This window comes from Panthera pardus, unplaced genomic scaffold, assembly GCF_024362965.1.
Source record: "Panthera pardus isolate Hobbes unplaced genomic scaffold, ASM2436296v1 HiC_scaffold_8, whole genome shotgun sequence".
NCBI classification, from domain to species: Eukaryota; Metazoa; Chordata; class Mammalia; order Carnivora; family Felidae; genus Panthera; species Panthera pardus.
The window spans coordinates 76,573,199-76,594,294 of NW_026527013.1; the positions used below are offsets into that span (position 1 = coordinate 76,573,199).

The window sequence follows — 21,096 nt, forward strand, 5'->3', positions numbered from 1 at the left end:
TAAAAAAAAAAAAATTTCCAAATTGCATGGCTTTCAGAATATAGCTAATTATTATATGCTATAAAAATCTATACATATTTAGATACATATAAATAGGTTTAGTAATATATTTATTTTAGTAATAAATGTAAAATAAGAAAATTTATGTAATATATTTATATAATAATATTTAAATTTTTAAATGTTTACTTATTTTTCAGAGAGAGAGAATTGCCAGCAGGGGAGGGACAGAGAGAGAGGGAGACACAGAATCTGAAGCAGGCTCCAGGCTCCAAGCTGTCAGCACAGAGCCCCATGCGGGGCTCGAACTCACGAACAGCGAGACCATGGTCTGAGCCAAAGTCGGACGCTTCACCGACTGAGCCATCTAGGCACCCTAATATTTACATGATAAGATGAAAAACAGTATATATCTTTTTGTGAAGGATTTGAAATTTTCATTTTTGTTCAGTGATCCAGGGACAGGATGAATCAATGGACTTTGGGGGAGACAGACATTAAAGACCAGCCCTGTCCGGAGCACCAGGGTCTTTCGAGCCTATGAACTAGAGCTATGGCCAGAAACAACATTCTGTCTACCCAAACCGCCATTCAGCTGCCAGCGTGTTAGAGCTGATGGCCAACCGCTAAGACTTCTCTCAGCTCTAAAGTTCCCTGTTCTGAGGGGGTCATGGGTTATAGATTTGATGGCAAGGGCTGTCCGTTAGGCATGTGTTGTGTATACGTCCTCACGAAAACATGCTTTTATGTCACGCCCGTGTAGCCCGCAGCTGACTGGGCTGTCCAGATCCTGGTTAACCCCCTCGGAAAGAGTGAGCACTGTCCACGTGAGACTCCATGGCCACGACCTCAGTCCTTCCCTTTACCGGCGACTTCCAGGTATGCTTGGGACCTGTCCTCAAACACAGAAGCCTTCTTAGAATTTTAGGCCTCTATCAATAATTTGTAGCAAAGAGCTCAGCAGGAGAAGAGGTGTATTCAAGGAGACTGTGACATTTATTAAGCGCTTGCTGTGTTACACTAAGCTTCACGTTTAAGATCATATCTTGCTGACGACTCAGCCAGGAAGACTTTCTCTTCGTCAGGTGAGGAGGAAATTCAGAGTGAGAATACCTGGAGACCTGCCCCAGCCTCGGAGATGGTGTATAACAGAACCAGGATTCCAGCCCAGATCTCCTGATTCTCGGTCTCGAATGTTCCTTTCCCATTCCCCAGATGGCCTTGATAGGTGAGAAAGTGAAATGCTCCAAGAGTAGGAATAAAATACTCAGCTGGCAGTACCTCAACAGCTGAGAGTCTCCAGGGTAAAAAGCTGCTGATTTGGAGGCCACTAATTTTACATCGGAGATTTGTGGCAAACTAAAATGGAGACCCTGTTGAGAGCATGGGAGACAGGAGGAAGGACTTCCGTTTCCATCCTTTTCCCAAAGCACTTATGACAACACGTGGCTGATGGTTCCCAAGGCTTTGCTACTTGGCACAATCCTATGGAAGAGCCACAGAGAACCTGAGTGTGATTTTGCTTTCCACTCAACCCACCCGAGCTGGTCTAGACCTGGCCTCTACTCTGAGGCAGAACCCACTTCAACGCTGGGAGAAGCAGCTATGGCCGCTTAGGTTATATAACTGTACTTTTGTCACTGAATTTCTGCTTTATTTCTCTTAATACAGAATCGTGCTGCTTCCCACGCCCATCTGTTTAGAACCAGATGTACAATATTCCATCGACGTCTATTTTTCCCAGCCTTTGGAAGGAGGGGCCCACGCTCATTCACACATCCTGGTTGATTCAGTAAGTATCACGAAGCGACGTGGGTGCTGCCTTCTAAACTGAGCCCCATGATAATTCTACTTGCAGACTCGATGGTAAAATGTTTCTTTAGAAGTATAAATGAGGTTGTTGCGTTATAAGAAAAAATCACGCGGTCTCTATAAACGTCACCAGCACTGAATGCAAACCTTACGGCACAGCACGTGTCAGCAACGGTTTGCAGTGTCTTGCATAGTCTATTAGTCTTCACGATAGTCTGTGAGGTAGCTACGGTCATTGTCCCTAGTTTACAGACGACAGAAATGAGGCACGGGGTCACAGAGCTAGTGAGCGAAGCGTCAGGAATGACAGCCAGGCTCCCTGGTGCCAGAGCCCCTGCTCTGAGCCACCACAGCGTGCTGGCACCACGGAAAGTTCCGGGAGACATTCTCCCACGTTCACGGTCACCATCTTAGAAGCTCCGCTTTATGGGCGACCATGTTCTCATATTGTCGTCATCAGGGTGCTCATATAAGTACGTACACAGATGTTTTTCAGTTCACATTGTATCACGAGCGTTTTCTTATGGTGTTTCTGTAGTCTTCTTATTTTTCGGAACGATGCACAATATTTCCTCGAATGACTTCTTTCAATGTCTTTCCCCCACAGAGTTGGGCCATAGATGTTTCTTCCAATCCCTTCATTCTGTCCCCAGCTTCGGGCCCAGGGTAGACACTTGGCAGAGTTTGGGCACTGATGAAATTTAAGCTTTCTTTTACCTATCTATTCCCTACTTGCCAAGGTTTTCTGACTCTTGAAATAACCTGTCAAATGAATTTCTGGAAGGTAGTCTCCAATGTACGTTCAGGACGATTGGCAATATGTAAAATTACCAGTTTCATCCCACCCACAGGAGAATTGTATAGAATTGTGTGGGATCTCTTAGAAGTAATTTTGTGGATAAAAGCCAAATTATATATTTTTAATGTTTATTTGTTTTTGAGAGAGAGAGAGATACAGAGTGTGAGCGGGGGAGGGTCAGACAGAGAGGGAGACACAGAATCCGAAGCAGGCTCCAGACTCTGGGCTGTCAGCACAGAACCCGACGCCGGGATCAAACTCACAAACTGCGAGATCATGACCTCAGCTGAAGTCGGACACTTAACCGACTGAGCCACCCAGGCGCCCCAAAACCAAGTTAATTTGTTATAGTTGCATTTTTAAATATTCATGAGAATCTTCTAATATGATTTCATTGGCAAACTACTGCCCTACAGAGTTTATTGGCACATGAGCATGGTCATGGTCATTTGTTTATATATTATCTACAGCTGCCTTTAAGCTACAAAGGCAGAGCTGAGTACTTGTCACAGAGAACTCAAGGGCCACAAAGCCAAAAATATTTACTGTATAGCCTTTTACGGGCAGCTTGACAACCCCTGACTTAGTTGTATGTCCATATTTCATGAGTTGTGTTTTCAATGTTCAATTCTTAACCATCAAACATTTTAAATTTATACCTGGCACTTTGCTACTTTATCATCTACTATGGAGTTCAGTATGATACAGGTGTACCTTGAATTCTATTCAGTAAGTTCAGGTATTGTAACATCAAAAAAAAATTGTGTAAGATTATTTGACCAGATGTAGGATTGCAAGATTTAGCAAAAAGGAAAAGAAGGAAAGAAAGCAAGCAAGAAAGCAAGAAATCAAGAAAGCAAGAAAGAAAGAAGAGAGAAAGAAACGGGCAGAGAAGGGAGGAAATGATGGTGGGAGGGAGGAGACAAAAAGCACAGTGTCCAGTTAGAGTTGAATATTGTATAAATATGTCCCAAATATTGCTTTCAAATACTATATGAGACATAGTAAAAAATTATCCATTGTTTCTCTGAAATTCAATTCCACCTGGGTGATTTGTATTTAATCTGGTGACCTTCACCAAAGATGGTCTAAATCCTGTACCTGGAGGGCCACGGGAGATTGCGGTGAGGTTCTGCCCTGTTACGGTAGAAATGAAGAGGAAAGTTGAAACAAACTCTTGAATGAGGATTTGAATTCTCGTGATTTCCCTCTCCGTGTAAGTCATATTGTCTCCTGAGGAGCTTTATAGAACCGCACTCTTGGACCACCACGTGAGTCACAAAGTAAGAAAATCAAATCCAACAGATTTAATTTAGGGGGAAAAAGCTAAAAGTTGGGAACCCAGGCAGACTAAAGAAAGGGAAAGGAAGACATTAAGTAATTCCCAAATCACAAAGGGATTTTATTATTATAATAATAGCCATGAAACTCAAATTGATAAGAGCCAGGATATGCCTCAGTTTTTTTTTTAAGTTTATTTATTATTATTATTTTTTTAATTTTTAATGTTTATTTTTGACAGAGAGAGAGGCAGAGAATGAACAGGGGAGGGGCAGAGAGAGAGGGAGACACAGAATCTGAAGCAGGCTCCAGGCTCCAAGCTGTCAGCATAGAGCCCGACGCAGGGCTTGAACTCATAGACTGCGAGTTCATGACCCTAGCCGAAGTCGGACGCTTAACCGACTAAGCCACCCAGGTGCCCCAGTTTATTTACTATTGAGAGAGTGAGAGAGAAAGCGCGAGCGCACATGTGCTAGTGGAGGAGGGGTAGAGAGAGATGGAGACAGAGAAAGAATCCTAAGTAAGCTCTCGTCTGATGTGGGGCTCGAACCCACGAACTGTGAGATCATGACCCGAGCCAAAGTCAAGAGTCAGACACTTAACCAACTGAGCCACCCAGGCACCCCAAGATACTTCTCATTTAAAACAAAAAAATTTAAGTTTATTTATTCTGAGAGAGTGTGCGAGCAGGGTAGGGGCAAAGAAATGGGAGAGAGAGAGAATCCCAAGCAGGCTCTGAGATGTCAGCACAGAGCTCAATGTGGGGCTCGAACTCACAAACCATGAGATCGTGACCTGAGCTGAAATCAAGAGTCAGACACCTAACTGACCGAGCCACCCAAGTGCTCCAATATTTCTCATTTTAAATCTACATCTTGAACATTTGGAATTTTGTAAATTCCAAAGATGATGGCTTGATGCTGTATTTCATGCATCCATGCAAATTACCCGCTCGTCACCTATTCACTGAGCACACATGAGCTGACAATGGGTAGATTCCTGGGGGTGTCAGATGTGGTCCCTGCCCTCAAATAATTCTCAGCCTGATACAGAAGACAGATGTGTAAATGAAGTCATTGCAATGATATTTGCTAGATACATAACATAATTGGATAATTTGAAATTAACTCAAAAACATATCCATTTGATCAGTTTTCAAACACACCTTCTCTTACGTATAGCTATGAAATCCACGAAACCTGCATGAAAAGTAGGAGAGCAGCCTGATCTCGGCAAACTGCCAGAACCTCAGAAGAGATGCTAGATCCCTGTTTCAGGTCAGATTCCCCAGAAGCCGAAGCTGAGCCAGGGACTCAAGTGCACCTGATTTATTGAGGGCATGCTCATGGGAGAAGAGGAGCAAAGGGACAGGGGAAGCAACCGAGCAAGGATGGGATCTGCACTGAAGTGCAGCTGATCCCACAGGGAGCTCTGGAGCATAATTGTGCCACTGAGTTGGTCCCACCTGGAGGCAACAGGGTGGGCCTGTGTGCGTCCACCTCATCCACCTCACCCGGCTCATGAGTGCATGAACTTCTGGACAAGTGGCTGAGTCCAAGTTTCTGGGAAAAAGGACAGCTGTGAGCCTTCAGCAGCCAATGCCACAGCAGCTGGTGAACGGGAAGATCCGGGCAGGGCACCCACAGTGACCCTTATAGTCCCTGACCCAGGATGTCCAGTAGGAGAAAGTCCATGCGCATTCTATGATTACAGACTAATGCAGTTACTTCCATACCACTGATTTCGCTGCTCTGGGAAGATGTTTGACTGCCTAAGACCTGGCCCGTTCAACGTCCCTTCTTCTCTGCAGCCAGATTAACACTTGCATCTAATGCTTTACCAAGAAGCCCGGACGAAAGCTTTGTTCAATCCCGGATGTTCCTCCTGCACAACTAGCTTTTGTTTGGGGAGCATCGTGAGATTTCCTTCACTCACCCTGATTACATGATATATGCTTCCGTAAAAATGTGTTTAGAGACAAAAGCTGTATTAGACATTCTAGACAATAACACTGTCATTCTTTTAAACCATGGGATGGACTGCACTTGGTCAACAAAGTCTTTACAAGCTTCTAGGAGAAGAAGGGAGTCAAGACATTACAAAATCCTATAATTTGACGGGGACTCTTATCATCTGGTCCATCTGCTTTGGTGCCAGGAATGGCCTCCTCTAAGCTGCCTCCAACCAAGAACTGTAGGTAGTTAGTCCCCGGTTGGATGCCCTCGTCCTCAATCCTAGCCTCTGGCTTCTTTCTGCGGGACTCTTCACTTGGTTTGTGTTTGGACAATGTAGTCATTTTAGTATCCACTTGAAGGTACCACGCTAGACATGTCTAAGTACTTCTCTACTGAGCAAACATTTATGAAGTGTTTACTGTAAATCAGACACTATGGTAGGCACAGGTGTGACTAAGCCCAGCACCTGCCCGGACATGCTGGGCTCACTCTCTAAAGGAGAGATGCAGACGATCACACGGGAAATGGCAACGTGGCAGAGGAGCCACTACGAGCTGGGACAGGTCACTGAATGGAAAAGCTCATTGTGACTCCAGCAGTGATTCTCAACATCCCCTGACCCAACCTCCTCTTTTTTTGTTTTTAGTTTATTTGTTTATTTTGAGAGAGCGTGCACGCACAAACTGGGAAAGGACAGAGAGAGAGGGAGAGAGAGAGAATCCCAAGCAGGCCCTGCACTGTCAGCACAGAGCCCGATGTGGGGCTCGATCTCACGAACCGTGAGGTCATGACCTGAGCTGAAATCAAGAGTCAGATGCATAACCGACTGAGCCACCCAGGCGCCCCTTCCCAACCCATTTGTACTTTATGACAAATATTTTGTAACCCTCCACCAATTTAAAATGCAATTCATAGGCGTTATAGCCTACACTTTCCAAATAACATCAATGTGATGTGCAAATACAAAGAGACCTAAAAGGAGAGTAATTTATAGAGAAACACTATGTATTTCAATATATATGTGCACAGGCATGAATATGCAGAAGACATAATGAGGCAGGGACATGCTCATATGTGCAGAATCACCCTACACGAGACAGCCATGAAAGCAGGTGTGTTACAAACATGTGTAACATGTTTGTTTAAAACATAGAGCAGGGCTTTCAACTCAGAATTGTAAACAAGGATTTCTCCTTCATGGATTTTTGGTGAGACATTCGAACGCTATAGGAGCCATGTGATGAATTTCTTTTTTGTCAATATGTCTGGGGTTTCTGATCCCCACCCACTAAAAGCCAGTTAACACACCTCATTCCAATGGCCATGACAACCAAAACCACCCCCTGGAATTTCCAAAGTGCCCCCTTAGGGGGCAGCACCTCCCAAACAGAACCACTGAGCCAAGAGGTTGGGGGATAACAGAATGAAAAGAGATCGAATTTAGATTTTATCCTGAGGCAATAGGAAGCCACTGAAGGTTTTAAGGAGGGGTTATCTGAACAAACTGGCTTTTAAGGAATCACTGTGACTGCAAGGTAGGAAACTGATGGGGGAAAGGGGTAAGAGTGGAAGATGGGATGTCTGTTGGTCTGCCACCATGGCGATCCAGATGGCCTCAATTAGAGCAGCGATGGGGGAATGAAGACACATTTAAGAGGTTAGATGGATCGAGCCTGTGATTGACTCGATGTTGGGGGAACATGGGATGGGTGGGGAGTGTTGATGACCAAGAGGCAAGTATCAAAGATGATCTTTTTGAGGTGCCTAAGTGACTCAGTCATTTGAACGTCTGACTCCTGATTTTGGCTCACGTCATGATCTCACTGTTCGTGAGTTTGAGCCCCACATCAGGCTCTGTGCTAATAGCAAAGAGCCTGCTTGGGATTCTCTCTCTCTCTCTCTCTCTCTCTCTCTCTCTCTCTGCCCATCCCCCACTCATGCTCTCTCTCTTACTCTCAAAATAAGTAAACTTAAAAAAAAAAAAAGATGACCTCCAGTTTTCTACACCGAGTACATTGGCAGATGGTGACATTATTTCCTACCAATAGGAAAGGAAAGTGGGTTTCAGGTGTGTTGGTTTGCAGTGCCTGTGGGACAACCAATAAGCCTGTCTGTGCAGATCTAGAGCCCATAATTGAGATGTGGGCAAGAGACCTAGATCCAGATGTCAACAATGTATTGATGGTAACTGAAGCAACATCATTGTCAAGGTCACCTAGGAAGGGGATGTGGAGTAAGAAGGGGGCTGATGAGAGAACCCTGAGGATCCCAACATTTAGGGGTGGGTGGGCGAAGAGGTGTTGCATAGGGGAGAGGTGGGAGGAGAAGAGGCAGTGAGGGTGGCCAGGAGACCGTGTTTTGAGAAATTTGACTATCAAGGAATTAGTCAAAGGGCAGAGGTGGGGGGGGGGCAGTGGCAGGAGAAATATATGTGATCAAGGAGGTGGTTTTACAAATGGGAGAGATTTAAGCACATTGACATACCGGTTGAAAGGAAACGCTTAACGAAAGCATAACCTACAGAGAAGTTTCGCAAAGGCTGAGGGCAGAGTGGTGGACACCTCTTCCTAAGCGCTGGGCCGGGAACGGGGCGGGGGAAGTACCTGTGAGCCAGGAGTTTGGGAGGCAGGAAGTCGGAGGCTCCATTTTCTCTGTGAAGTAAGAGGAGAAAGAGACAGTGCAGGGAGGGTGAGGATAGAGTTTTGAGGAGTGGAGACGCTGTGAAATAGGCATCCAGGGTTGAGGTTCCACTTGCTGGGGTGTCAAAGGACAGAGAAGGACTGGGGGCGGGGGCCTGGGGGGTGTTGAAAGAGGGTCGAAGTAAAGGATCATGGGAAAGAGGTTCAGAATGGACAAAGGAAGAAGGCCAGGGGAGATACCCAGTTCACTCTTTTAACCTGACCTGGTGAATTAAACCTTAATGTCAATGCTGCTTTTTCTACCAGTTGTTCAGAATGACCAACTTGTGATCAGTTCCACTGTACCAACGTGTTCTCTGCTGCATCATCCAAGCCATTCAAAAACATTTTAGGGGCACCTGGGTGGCCCAGTCAGTTAAGCGTCCGACTTCAGCTCAGGTCATGATCTCGTGGTTTGTGCGTTCGCGTCCCGCATCGGGCTCACTGCTGTCGGCGCGGAGCCCGCTTGGGATTCTGTCCCTCTCCCTCTGTCTTTCTGCCCCTTCCCCACTTGTACATGCTCGCTCTCTCAAAATAAGTCAGCTTTAAAAAATGTAAATGGTAGTAGGTTATAACTTAGATAAAATCTTCTCAAGAAATATAACTGTATGGCTTTTCTTCACATCAAACTACAGACAAGTCATCTTTGAGAAGACGCTTAGAACAATGCACTTGTCCCTCTAACCGCTGTATGGTCTAAGCCAGAAATTCTCAAAATGCATCTGTGAAATATTGGGTTTATGGGATGTTAGTGTTATTTGAATATAGGAGCAAGTGGTTACGTAAGTATGGAAACACAGAGTTTAAGAGTAGCTTTCTTGTAGGACTTCTCAGAGCATTAGTGTGTTAATCTACACTGTGACTCTCCAAGAAGCAGCCAGTTTGATGTAGAACTGTTCATATGTAATTGAAAAGAACAAAACTTTAAAAGGAGAGTTTTGTGGAATTAGAGTTCCCCAGTGACACAATGGGATGCACTGAGCCATAATTTCTGAATTTATCACACGTCGCCTAGTTAAGACTCTTTGAAACCTAAGACAAATTTATTAGCAAGCTAATAATATATTAAGGAGGGTTAAAAAAAAAAAGTCCCATTTTCTTTGTCCTAAGTCAATAGATGTGCCTATTTGAAGATTTCTTAAATAAAATGAAAATCTTAAAATCTTGTTTTAAAGTATTTTCTCATAGATCTCATTGTTTTTATAAGTAGAATCTTGAACGGCAGACCATTATGAATGTACGTTTTCCTTTCGTATTATTTCCAAAGCTTAGTCTGATTCCCCAGATCAATTCACTGGAGAATTTCTGCAGCAAGCAGGATTTGGATGAATATCACCTGCACAACTGTGTTGAAATTGCCTTGAAAACAGGACCTCAGATGCTCCCGGGTGCGTGTGAAAGGCTTATAGTGAGCATGTCTGCCAGGCTAAACAATGGGGCAGTAGGTGAGTAGTGGCTTAATGGGCTCTCCCGATGTGCTGCTTTTTGGGACGTGAATGAATGGATTTAATTCATTTTAGCGTCTAGTCCAAACGATCAGTGTCAATACCAATTGCCCAATGATTAGGTACGCAGAGCAGTCTCTTGATGTGTCAGAATCACAACGCACAGTACAGTAAATGTACAAAAAAAGGAGCCTGGCAGCGGCCCTGGGCAGTTCAGTCGGTCAAGCGTCTGACTCTTCATTTCGGCTCAGGTCACGGTCTCTCGGTTTGTGAGATCAAACCCCACGTCGGGCTCCGCACTGACAGCGCAGAGCCTGCTTAGGATCCTCTCTCTCTCCCTCTCTCTCTGCCCCTCCCCCACTCGCATTCTCTACCCCCACCAAATAAATAAAGACAAACATTTTAAAAAATTTTAAAAAATGAAAATTAAAAAGGAACCTTGCAGTAGTGTTGGGATGCTAGATTCCTGGAAGAATGCTCCAAAAATACTTATTCAGAATCCTGGAATTTCAGGGTTGGAAGGAACTCTAAACAAACTTCTTTCATCCTGCATCCTTTATTAAACCTTCATTTAATAAACAAGGCTATTGGGGTCCCAAAACACTAGGTAACTTGTCCATTTCACTAAGCTCTAGAGCAGTATTTCTCACCCTTTGCACTTTTGAAATTTGGGGCTGGATAATGCTTTGTTGTGGAGGGGAGGTCGGCATGGAAGGCTGTTCTGTGCATTATGGGATGTTTAGCAGCCTACCTACCTGCTACTCACCTGATACCAGGAGAACCTTCCCCCCAGGTGCAATGTTCAAAAAAGTCTCCAAACTTTGTCATATGTTCCCTGAGGGAGCAAAATCTCCCCCCAGTTGAGAAACACTTGTATAGAGTGAGAGTTGCAATGAAAGCCTGGGGTTCCTGAATTCTGAGCAAAGGCTTTTCCCATTACCCGGCAGGACTCTGCCTTCAGGATGCCTAGTGAAACATATAGAATAAGGGAAATCAAACAAATAGTCCAGCACCAACATGGATCATCAGGAATTGAAGTAATCGGAAATAATAATAATTATATTGGGACTATTATGAAAACAACTTATTTTAAGCCTTTCATTAACTTACTGAGTAACATTTATTGTTAAGATCTGTTTATTACGTAATGTTTACTGAGGACTTCCTACATGCCACACAGTTCTAAAGACTTCACAGGCATTATTGTCTTTAGTCCTTATAATCCCCTGGGGTAGATCCTGTATTCTCCCCATTTAACAGATGAGGGAGTTAAGGATTAGAGAAGTATCTAATGAAAGAGAGGTGAACTAAAGCTCCCACAAGGACCAGGTGCACCCCTGTCACTTCCCGCACCTCTAATTGTCCCCTTTGTCTCCCCACAGCCTGCAATTGTCACCCCCAGGGCTCGGTGGGGCCCAACTGCAGCCGGCTTGGGGGCCAGTGCCAGTGTAAGCCCCACGTGGCCGGGCGCTGCTGTGACAGGTGCTCCACAGGAAGCTACGGTTTAGGACATCATGGCTGTCACCGTACGTAGCAAAAACACCGTGGGGGGAAAGACATGCATGGGCACAACCTTGGAGTTTTGAAGGCAGGAAAACCAGAGGGGGAAATGAAAAGAGGGGGTAGGGATTGGGAATTTGGCCACACGACTTAGGCTTTCTGTCCTTGTAGATCAAGAGTACAGAAAACTTTTCCATCGTATTTCATTCCTTCATTTGGTGGGTGCCAATGTGTACAGAGCTCCATTAGGAATCGTGAGTGATGATGAAAACATGGCCTGTGATTCTCCCAGTCCAGGGAGGATGTGGGAGCACCAGGAAATGAGTGGGCTGTGCCGACCCAGCTTTAGGATCTGGCACAGACGCCCCGTGGCTGGCCAGGCTAAAACAACGATGACATTGGGAAGTCAAGAAAGGGGACAAGACTGTCACCTAGATATTACCTTCTGTGGTGCTGGGGTCACAAACAGCCATGGAACTCATTCTATAATCTCCCCAACAATCAGGGTTTAGATGGGTCTCTGTCCATACATGGTGACACATTCTCATGGCCGTCACGTTCAGGGTATATAGTCCTCTGTTCATGCTGTAAACCAATAGCGAAAATACTGTTCCCCACAGAAACCTATCATAGGAACCATGTTCCTAAGGTAAAGGAGCATATATTTTCAGTCATGTTTCAGAAAGATAGTGCACCTGCAACTAGCTGTTCAGCACACAGTGCTTAGGTCCGTTATTTCTACCCCCTTCCCCGCTCCCTTTCTTAAAAAAAAAAGTGCTTGAGATACACAAAGGGATATACACAAAGGAGCAAACGTGTCTTCCATATCCCATTTTTGTATAGGGAAGATTGGCTCAAAGGATCCACTTTGTCAGAAAGGGATTGAGCCTTTCTGATTGAGCCCAGGAAAAAGAAAAAAATCCAACCATCTTGAGAAAGGTGTCATTTTTTATAATCTTGAAGTTTTGACTCACGTGATAAATGGAAGTTTAGGTCATTAAAAACACATTACTTGTTGGGCGCCTGGGTGGCTCGGTCAGTTAAGCATCCAACTCTTGATTTCAGCTCCAGTCATGATCTCACGGTTCATGAGTTGGAGCCCCACCTTGGGCTCTGCGCTGACAGCACAGAGCCTGCTTGGGATCCTCTGTCTCCTTCTCTCTCTCTTTCAAAAGTAAATAAACAAATGTTAAAAAAAAAAAAAAAAAAAAAAAAAAAAAAAGCATGTTCCTTGTTCAGGTCCTCTGTATAAATAGTGCTGATGAGACCCAATGGCTCACAGCATCCTGTTCATTGGGTGAATCAGTGAATTATTTAATAAACATTGACCTGGTACTAGGTACATGCCAGGTTCTCAGACTCTGTATTTACCTGATTGGGATGCTACAGTAAGTTCAGGACTACAAAATCAGGACCATAACTCAATTCGCCAGCACACCACGTGCCCCCACCCAACATGTTCTCTTTCTTTCTTTATCTAGCATGTCACTGCCACCCTCAAGGCTCAAAGAGCGCTGTATGTGACCAGATAACGGGACAGTGCGCCTGCCAGGGGGAGGTGGCTGGCCTCCAATGTGATCGGTGCCTGGCAGGCTACTTTGGATTTCCCAACTGCCGCCCTTGCCTTTGTAATGGTTTTGCTGAACTTTGTGATCCAGAGACAGGGTCATGCTTCAATTGCGGGGGTTTTACAACAGGAAGAAACTGTGAAAGGTATGGAAATCAGATGCACTTTGATTTTTAGTTTTGTTTCTTTTGTTCCGGTCTCACAACACTGTCTGAAGGACCGCTGAGTAGATTCTCAATAGTATTTAAGCGTAGAATGATCTCTGGGTGGGGGATGGCCGAAACAGAGTATCAGTCCTGGTGTCCTTCAGAATCTTGTCATGAGATAGACGTTGTCTGATTAAATAAAAGCTAGGCATTTATTTGCCTGACACCTTGCTTTTTATGTCCCTGAAATATGACATGTAAATTAACTGCTACTATATTGAGTTTAATGACAATACCTTGGGACTTTTATATCGAGTTTAATGACTATATCTTGGGACTTTCAATGTAAATTAAAAAAATCACTTCGGGGCGCCTGGGTGGCTCAGTTGGTTGAGCGTCCGACTTCAGTTCAGGTCATGATCTCGCAGTTCGTGAGTTCGAGCCCCACATCGGGCTCTGTGCTGACAGCTCAGAGCCTGGAGCCTGCTTCAGATTCTGTATCTCCCCCTCTCTCTCCGCCCCACCCCTCCTTGTGCTCTGTCTCTCTGTCTTTCAAAAATGAATAAACATAAAAAAAAATTTTAATAAATAAAAATTAAAAACTCACTTCACAGAGCAAGCAAGCATCTTCTAAAATGTTGACTTTTTTTTTTTTTTAATGTAAAATGTTGACTTTTGAGAGTTGCACTGTCCTCAAGCATGGCAAGTCCACATCGGCTAATGTGAGTTTTTCCTGTGAACACTTGGTAAAAAGAAATTGTCTTGACAGGTGCATTGATGGTTACTATGGGGATCCTCCTTCAGGACGCTCCTGCCGTCCTTGCCCGTGTCCGGATGTTCCCTCGAGTAATCAGTATTTTGCTCATTCCTGTTATCAGGATCCTTGGAGCTCAGATGCGATCTGCAATTGTCTTCAAGGTTATGCAGGTACACAGTATAGTTCATGATGGTGTTTTTCTTCCATCCCATACTGCTATCTCAAAAACATGATTCCATGCTTGTAATTTATCTGCCTCGAACAGTTGAGGGGTACCGAATATGAGTTAATAGCAAGAAGACACAATTTGGGGAGTGCCTAGGTAGCTTAGTCGGTTGAACATCTGACCCTTGATTTCAGCTCAGGTCACGATCTCATGGTCCTGGGATTGAGCCTGGCATCCAGCTCCCTGCTGAGTATGGGCTTCAGCTTGGGATTCTCTCTCTCTCTCTCTCTCTCTCTCTCTCTCTCTCTCTCTCTGCCTCTCTCCTTCTCCCTCCTTCTGCCCCTCTCTCTTGCTCTCTCTCTCTCTAAAAAAAGAAGGCACAATTTAGTACACTGATGCTTTACTGAACAAAGAATTTGAATGTTTCAAAAACCAACGACAATTAAAAGCTCATTCCTCTGAGCTATAACTTTTTAAATAATGTTCTGGAAAACTGACCAAATGAGTTCAAATCAAATTGATTTCTTTCAAATAAAATCATCACATGTTAAGTAAGATACATATGTGATTAAGTAACATGTATGTCTTATACAACATCTAACATAAGCAATTAAAAATTAAGAAATTTTAATCAAATGCTTTCTTTATATAATTCCAACCAATCCATTTGGCTGATATTTCAAAGATATAACTTCTTTTTTTCAGACGTCTTGAAGCACTGATTTGGGCATTGCACAGACACTGTAGAAGTCAATTCAATATTTTTGTCTGTCTCTCTACCAAACATTTTATTTTGAAGAGTTTAAGCATGAGTGTGTGCGTGTGTGTGTGTGTGTGTGTGTGTGTGTGTGTGTGTGTGTGTGTGATGCAAACAAGGAAAAAAACATAAAAGCCACTTGACTTAATCATATTTTGAAACTATGGTGCCGAAGTTTTCTTCAATGATAATTACCGTGATGATAATAAATTATATGGCTAATTTTGTCTTATTTGCTGCCTATGTCTCTACATGATTCTGATCTCGTCCATGTACATTTTGGCTTGGTTGGTCAGTTTTTAAGAACTCAGGCCATGACTGGCCAACAAGAGAATTCCTAACTAGGATGACCCAAAATGAGGGGAGCAGACCCAGAGTTGAGGCACCTAACTGACTACCATTGCCCGGCAGTTGGAAAGGTAACAGGGATGGTTTCCCCAGACAGCGCTTGATAAAGACACCCTCCAGGGTTCGTACATCAACAAAACCAGTGTCACCATCTTCACTGCTAGACACACATCTCAGGGTGCTGCACGTTCACCTCCAGGACCAGAACAGGGGCTCAGATTAGCTTTGGGTCCCAAGACGCACTCGGGTCACCCCCATTATATAAGGATCCAGGGATCCCTGTGCCCACCACTCTGTGGTTTTTGAAGAAAGACTAGAATGCACTCTTGCATTCTTCACTAAGGACTTCTTAGTTCTGAACAACCATTTTATTCTCTGAATGGATAAGAAATTAAAATGAATGTTTTGCTTTAATTCACAACACGTTTTCTTCTTCATCTCCAGTGTGTGACCTCCCGTTATCCCTAAAAGCGCCTAATTATTCATTATTCTCTATAACAGTCTCCATCCCTGCTCCCCCAACACACACACACACACACACACACACACACACCTCTCTTCTTACTCCCTTTGCCTCTCTCCTTCTTTCAGGTAAGCAGTGTGGCGAATGCTCTGCGGGTTTCTATGGAAATCCCAGAATTTCAGGAGCACCTTGCCGGCCATGTGCGTGCAATAACAACATCGATGTGACTGATCCAGAGTCCTGCAGCCGGGTAACAGGGGAGTGCCTTAGATGTCTGCACGACACTCAGGGACCCAACTGCCAGTTCTGCAAACCAGGTCACTTTGGATCGGCCATCAATCAGACCTGCAGAAGTAAGTCTGCTGGGCTTCCGGCAAGGTGGGGGAGGGTGGGGCTATGGCAGTGAAGTGTGGCCCACTGTGTACTGTGCCAGAATCACCTGGGGACTGCGCTGGGATATTAACAGGCAGATTCCTAGACTACCTCCGACCCACTGAATTGAATCTCCAGGAATCTGCCCTGGAACTAGTTCATCCAGTGTCTTTAATGTATAAATTCAAGAATCACTGATGAAGAAGAGGGCAAGGGTTTGATTCTGTGATTTAAAAAAGAAGGGGGGAGGGGCACCTGGGTGGCTCAGTCTGTTGGGCGTCCGACTTCGGCTCAGGTCATGATCTCGCGGTCCGTGAGTTCGAGCCCCGTGTCGGGCTCTGTGCTGACAGCTTAGAGCCTGGAGCCTATTTCAGATTCTGTGTCTCCCTCTCTCTCTCTGACCCTCCCCCATTCATGCTCTGTCTCTCTCTATCTCAAAAATAAATAAACGTTAAAAAAAAATTTTTTTTTAAATAAAAAAGAAGGGGGGGATGCCTAGGTGGCTCAGTCAGTTAAGCATCTGACTTCGGCCCAGGTCATGACCCCGCACTTTGTGGGTTCGAGCCCCGCATCGGGCTCTGTGCTGACAGCTCAGAGCCTGGAGTCTGCTTTGGATTCTGTGTCTCCCTCTATCTCTGCCCCTGCTTATTCTCTCTCTGTGTCCCTGTTTATTCTCTCTCTCTCTCTCTCTGAAAAATAAATAAACATTAAAATTTTTTAAAAAACTGCTTGTTTTTAGGAGATATTTAACTGTGTCAGTGGACCCAAGTCAGTTTAATAGACTGTTTATTTTCAGATCATGAATAGCATGAGGAAAAAAGCAAGGTTTTCAGTCATCCTAATTGTGAGCTCTTAGAACACAATTGGCCGAACCACATGAAATTGCTATTTGGGGAGACCAAAGAGAGTTGAATGGATTCAGCTTACTTAGATTCTTTGATAAATCTGAAATATTGCCAGGTGTTTCTGCCTTGAGCCCTTTGGAGGAATGATGCGTCCAGGTCTGAAAAGCTGTCTGTACGGTTTGTTGAAAGCCAGTGTTACTGCCGAATTTGCCTCCAGCAATGGCTCTGTTGTCCCAGGGTGTTCCTGCCATCCTTCCGGTGTGACTCCTGCTGCGTGTCCCCCTGGTCAGGGAGCTTGCCTCTGTGACCCCAACACTGGCACATGTCCTTGTCTCCCCAACGTCACAGGCCAGACCTGTGACCGTTGTGCTGACGGATACTGGAATCTTGTCCCTGGCAGAGGATGTCAGCCATGCAACTGCGACCCCCGGACCTCTCACAGTGGCCACTGTGACCAGGCAAGACATTTGGAACTTACCAGGGTGCTGGAGTGGGAAGTGATGGGGAGACGTGGTTTCCAAATTTGTAAACGATGCTTTCTTTATGGACTGTTGCTAGTTAGTGTTTTTAAACAGGATTGGCCTTCTATGGGGAGAGATGCATTTATCAAGGAATGGAAAGGACTAAAAAAGAGAATGAGGGTCTCAAGGTTAAGTTTTGCCTGCTTCAGTTTTCTCCACACCTCTCTGTGACTGGGGAAGTTTGATTCACACGCAGCGAAATACAGACGACCTTTTCTTTTTCCCTGTATCATATGTATAATCCTAGGGAAGCTCCAAGAAATTGATCGTTGGTCAGAATTATTTATCAGAATGAAAATCAACAGGTGCTTCCAGAACCCACAGTTCCATTTTCAAAACCTGAGCTGTCGGGACGCCTGGACAGCTCAGTCAGTTGAACATATGACTCTTGGTTTCAGCTCAGGTCGTGATCCCGGGGTCATGGGATCAAGCCCCGCATCAGGCTCTGTGCTGAGCCCGGAGCTTGCTTGTGATTCTCTCTCTGTCTCCCTCTGCCCCTCTACCCCACTCATGCTCTTTCTCCCTCTCTCAATTAAAAAAAATAATAATTAAAAAAACAATTGAGCTGTCGTTCCCTACCCTTCACCAGTTGGTTTACATATGGGTAAAATAAGATGTCCTCTTTACTTACCAGACCAGCATTAATTGTTCCTGGAGAATGCAGGGTAATACACTAGGAGCAAATCCACATTGCTTAACATGCGATTAATGCTACTTAACTGCACATGTGATCTTTAGTCAATAAAACAATGAGCATACAATTTTTTTAAGTTTATTTAGTGAGACAGAGAGAGAGAGAGAGAGATCAAGTGGTGGAGGGGCAGAGAGAGAGAGAGGCAGAGAGAGAATCCCAAGCAGGTTCCACACTGTCAGCATGGAATCCAACGTGGGGCTCAAATTCACGAACCATGAGATCATGACCTGAGCTGAAATCAAAAGGCGGACGCTCAATCGACTGAGCCACCCAGGTACCCTGAGCATGTTTAAAATTAGTATGACATTATCTATTTATGGAAAAAAACTATTCATGTCATGATTAGGGCTTGGGGCTTAATATATTCTTTGAGACACTTTTCACATTAATAGAAATTGGAGGGAAGGATGAAACAGTGACAAGAAATTTAGAGTGAACCCACAATATAGGGACCAGGGTATAATTGGAATCAGAATGCCAATTTTAGAAGCTGGAGTTTTCCCAACTAATAATAATCATAATGATAACCATGGCTCATCTCCAATTTCGCCTCTGCTGTTCAACTTATTCAAAGGTCAAGTCTAATGCAAGTAAACCTTTGAAGGGTAGTTCTCATATACAGACTGTGTTTTCCTTTCTCTTTTTTTTTCTTTATCTTTCTCTCCCACCCTCCTGCTCCAACCCACACCCACACACTCACCATGCCCCCTTTTTTCCTTAATAAATTGTTTATTTTAAAATAGATTTACAGAAAGGCCGTGAAGATAGTACAGAGAAGATGTACCCCACACGAGGCTTCCTCTATTTTTAACATCTTACATTAGTATGGTAGATTTACCACAATCAGTGAACTAATATTGATACATTATCATTAACTAATGTCTGTAATTTATGCAGGTTTCTTGAGTTTTATCCCTAACATCCCTTTTCTGTTCCAAGATCCCATCCAGAACATCACATGACACTTAATCGTTCATGTAGCCTCAGCTCCTCTTTGTCGTGATGATTCTCAGGCTCTCCTTATTTTTCTTGAATATAATTTGTCAAATTGGTTTCCAAACAACACCCAGTGCTCATCCCAACAGGTGCCCTCCTCAATGCCCATCACCCACTTTCCCCTCTCCCCCACCCTCCATCGATGAAGCTCTCCTTAGTTTTGATGAGCTTAACAATTTTGAGAAGGATTTTGTAAAATGTCCCTCTATTCAAATTTACCTGGTGTTTTTCTCGTGATTAGACTTGGATTATGAGTTTGAGGATGAGGCCCACGGAGAGAAAATGCGATGCTCATCACATCCTATCAGGACTCGACACTGTGTGCATGTCTTATCACTGTAGATGCAAATCTCGATCACCTGGCTGAAGTAATGTTTGTCATGTTTCTCTGCTGTAAAGTTACTCTTTTTCCTCCTTTCCATACTATGCTCTTTGGAAGAAAGTCACCATGCACTGTCTATGCTTGAGGAGTGGGGAGTTTCATACTCCTGCCTTGAGGGCAGAGTGTCTCCATAAATTACTTGGAATTCTTCTGCACAGGAGATTTATCCATCATCCCCCCTTTCTTCATTTATTATTTTTTAATATCCATATGGAGTCATGGGTATTTATATTATACTTCAAGTTATAATTCAATACTGCTTTATTTTGCTGTTCAGGTTATTCCAGCTTTGGTCATTGGGAGCTATTTCATTTGGTTTCTGCATCCCTTTTACCCCATCATTGTTGGGTTTGGGTTTTTTTTAAGCCCTTTCTGCCTGACAAGATACTCAAAACGCATCTGATGTGTTTCCTGCCCCCATCCTAGAATCAGCCTTTTTTTTTTTAATTTTTTTAACGTTTTATTTATTTTTGAGACAGAGAGACAGAGCATGAACGGGGGAGGGTCAGAGAGAGAGGGAGACACAGAATCTGAAACAGGCTCCAGCCTCTGAGCTGTCACCACAAGCACAGAGCCTGACGCGGGGCTCGAACTCATGGACAGTGAGATCATGACCTGAGCGGAAGTCAGCCGTTTAACCGACTGAGCCACCCAGGCGCCCCGAGAATCAGCCATTTCTTTAGGGAGTGCTGGTTCCTTTTATTGGAGAGTGGTATCTGACTACTAGATGACCACACCTGTCTCATATCCCCCTCCACTCCTCACACCTGCAGCCAGCAATCATGAAACAAAATGGTAGCTCTCCCCATGACTTCTTGGCTTCCTAATTCAAGAGGAACTCCCAATGTTCATGACATCACTGTCTGGCATGCTTCTCAGACCTTTTAGGAAGTATATTTGCAACAGCACTCGACAAAGACCACAGTTCAGTCATGGAGGCTAAGGGAAGCTCAAGGTGAAAGTCAGATGGCATTGGTTTAACCAAAAAGTCCTCTTATGACAAGGGTATTTGGGATTGTCTGGTCCATTGGGGATTCCTTGGGGAAGATTGCTCTTTAAATTTTTTTTTAGTGTTTATTTATTTTTGAGAGAGAGAGAGACAGCGTGTGAGCAGGGGAGGGGCAGAGAGAGAGGGAGACACAGAATCTGAAGCAGGCTCCAGGCTCCCAGCGGTCAGCGCAGAGCTCGACGTGGGGCTCAAACCCACGTACCGCAAGGTCATGACCTGAGCCGAAGTTGGACGAAGTTGGATATATAACCAACTGAGCCACCCAGGTGCCCCGGAAGGTTGCTCTTTAAAATCAGGGAACACTTTTAATGGAGTATAGAAGAGACAGGTAGATATTTCGATTTCCAGCTGTTTAAACAACCACTGATAAATGTCTCTATGTCAACCAGTAAAGCATCCCTAGTGCCTTATTACAGAGAGATCCAAATGCGCCATCCAATACTTTCATCAACAGTTTAGATGGAGTTGGAGAAACATGCTTCTCAAATATTATCAAATTTGCAGATATTGCAAAGTGGGATGCCAATGTGATAAAGCCAGAATAAGAGGCAAGATATCCCGACGGGCTGTCCTGTTGGCTGCAAAGAAGAAGATGAAATGTTA

At 44.3% G+C, this 21,096-nt stretch overlaps 1 protein-coding gene across 2 annotated transcripts in view; it reads left to right on the forward strand.

Moving 5' to 3' along the window:
• The window catches only part of LAMB4 (laminin subunit beta 4), a 107,725-nt gene that overhangs the window by 49,566 nt on the left and 37,063 nt on the right, over positions 1 to 21,096 (forward strand). For both annotated transcript variants that reach the window (XM_053897273.1, XM_053897272.1), the window contains 8 exons: positions 764 to 879; positions 1,672 to 1,792; positions 9,793 to 9,970; positions 11,353 to 11,496; positions 12,952 to 13,183; positions 13,953 to 14,110; positions 15,803 to 16,027; positions 17,129 to 17,349. In XM_053897273.1, coding sequence (XP_053753248.1) covers positions 764 to 879; positions 1,672 to 1,792; positions 9,793 to 9,970; positions 11,353 to 11,496; positions 12,952 to 13,183; positions 13,953 to 14,110; positions 15,803 to 16,027; positions 17,129 to 17,349 — 1,395 coding nt within the window. The remainder of the gene's footprint in view (positions 1 to 763; positions 880 to 1,671; positions 1,793 to 9,792; positions 9,971 to 11,352; positions 11,497 to 12,951; positions 13,184 to 13,952; positions 14,111 to 15,802; positions 16,028 to 17,128; positions 17,350 to 21,096) is intronic.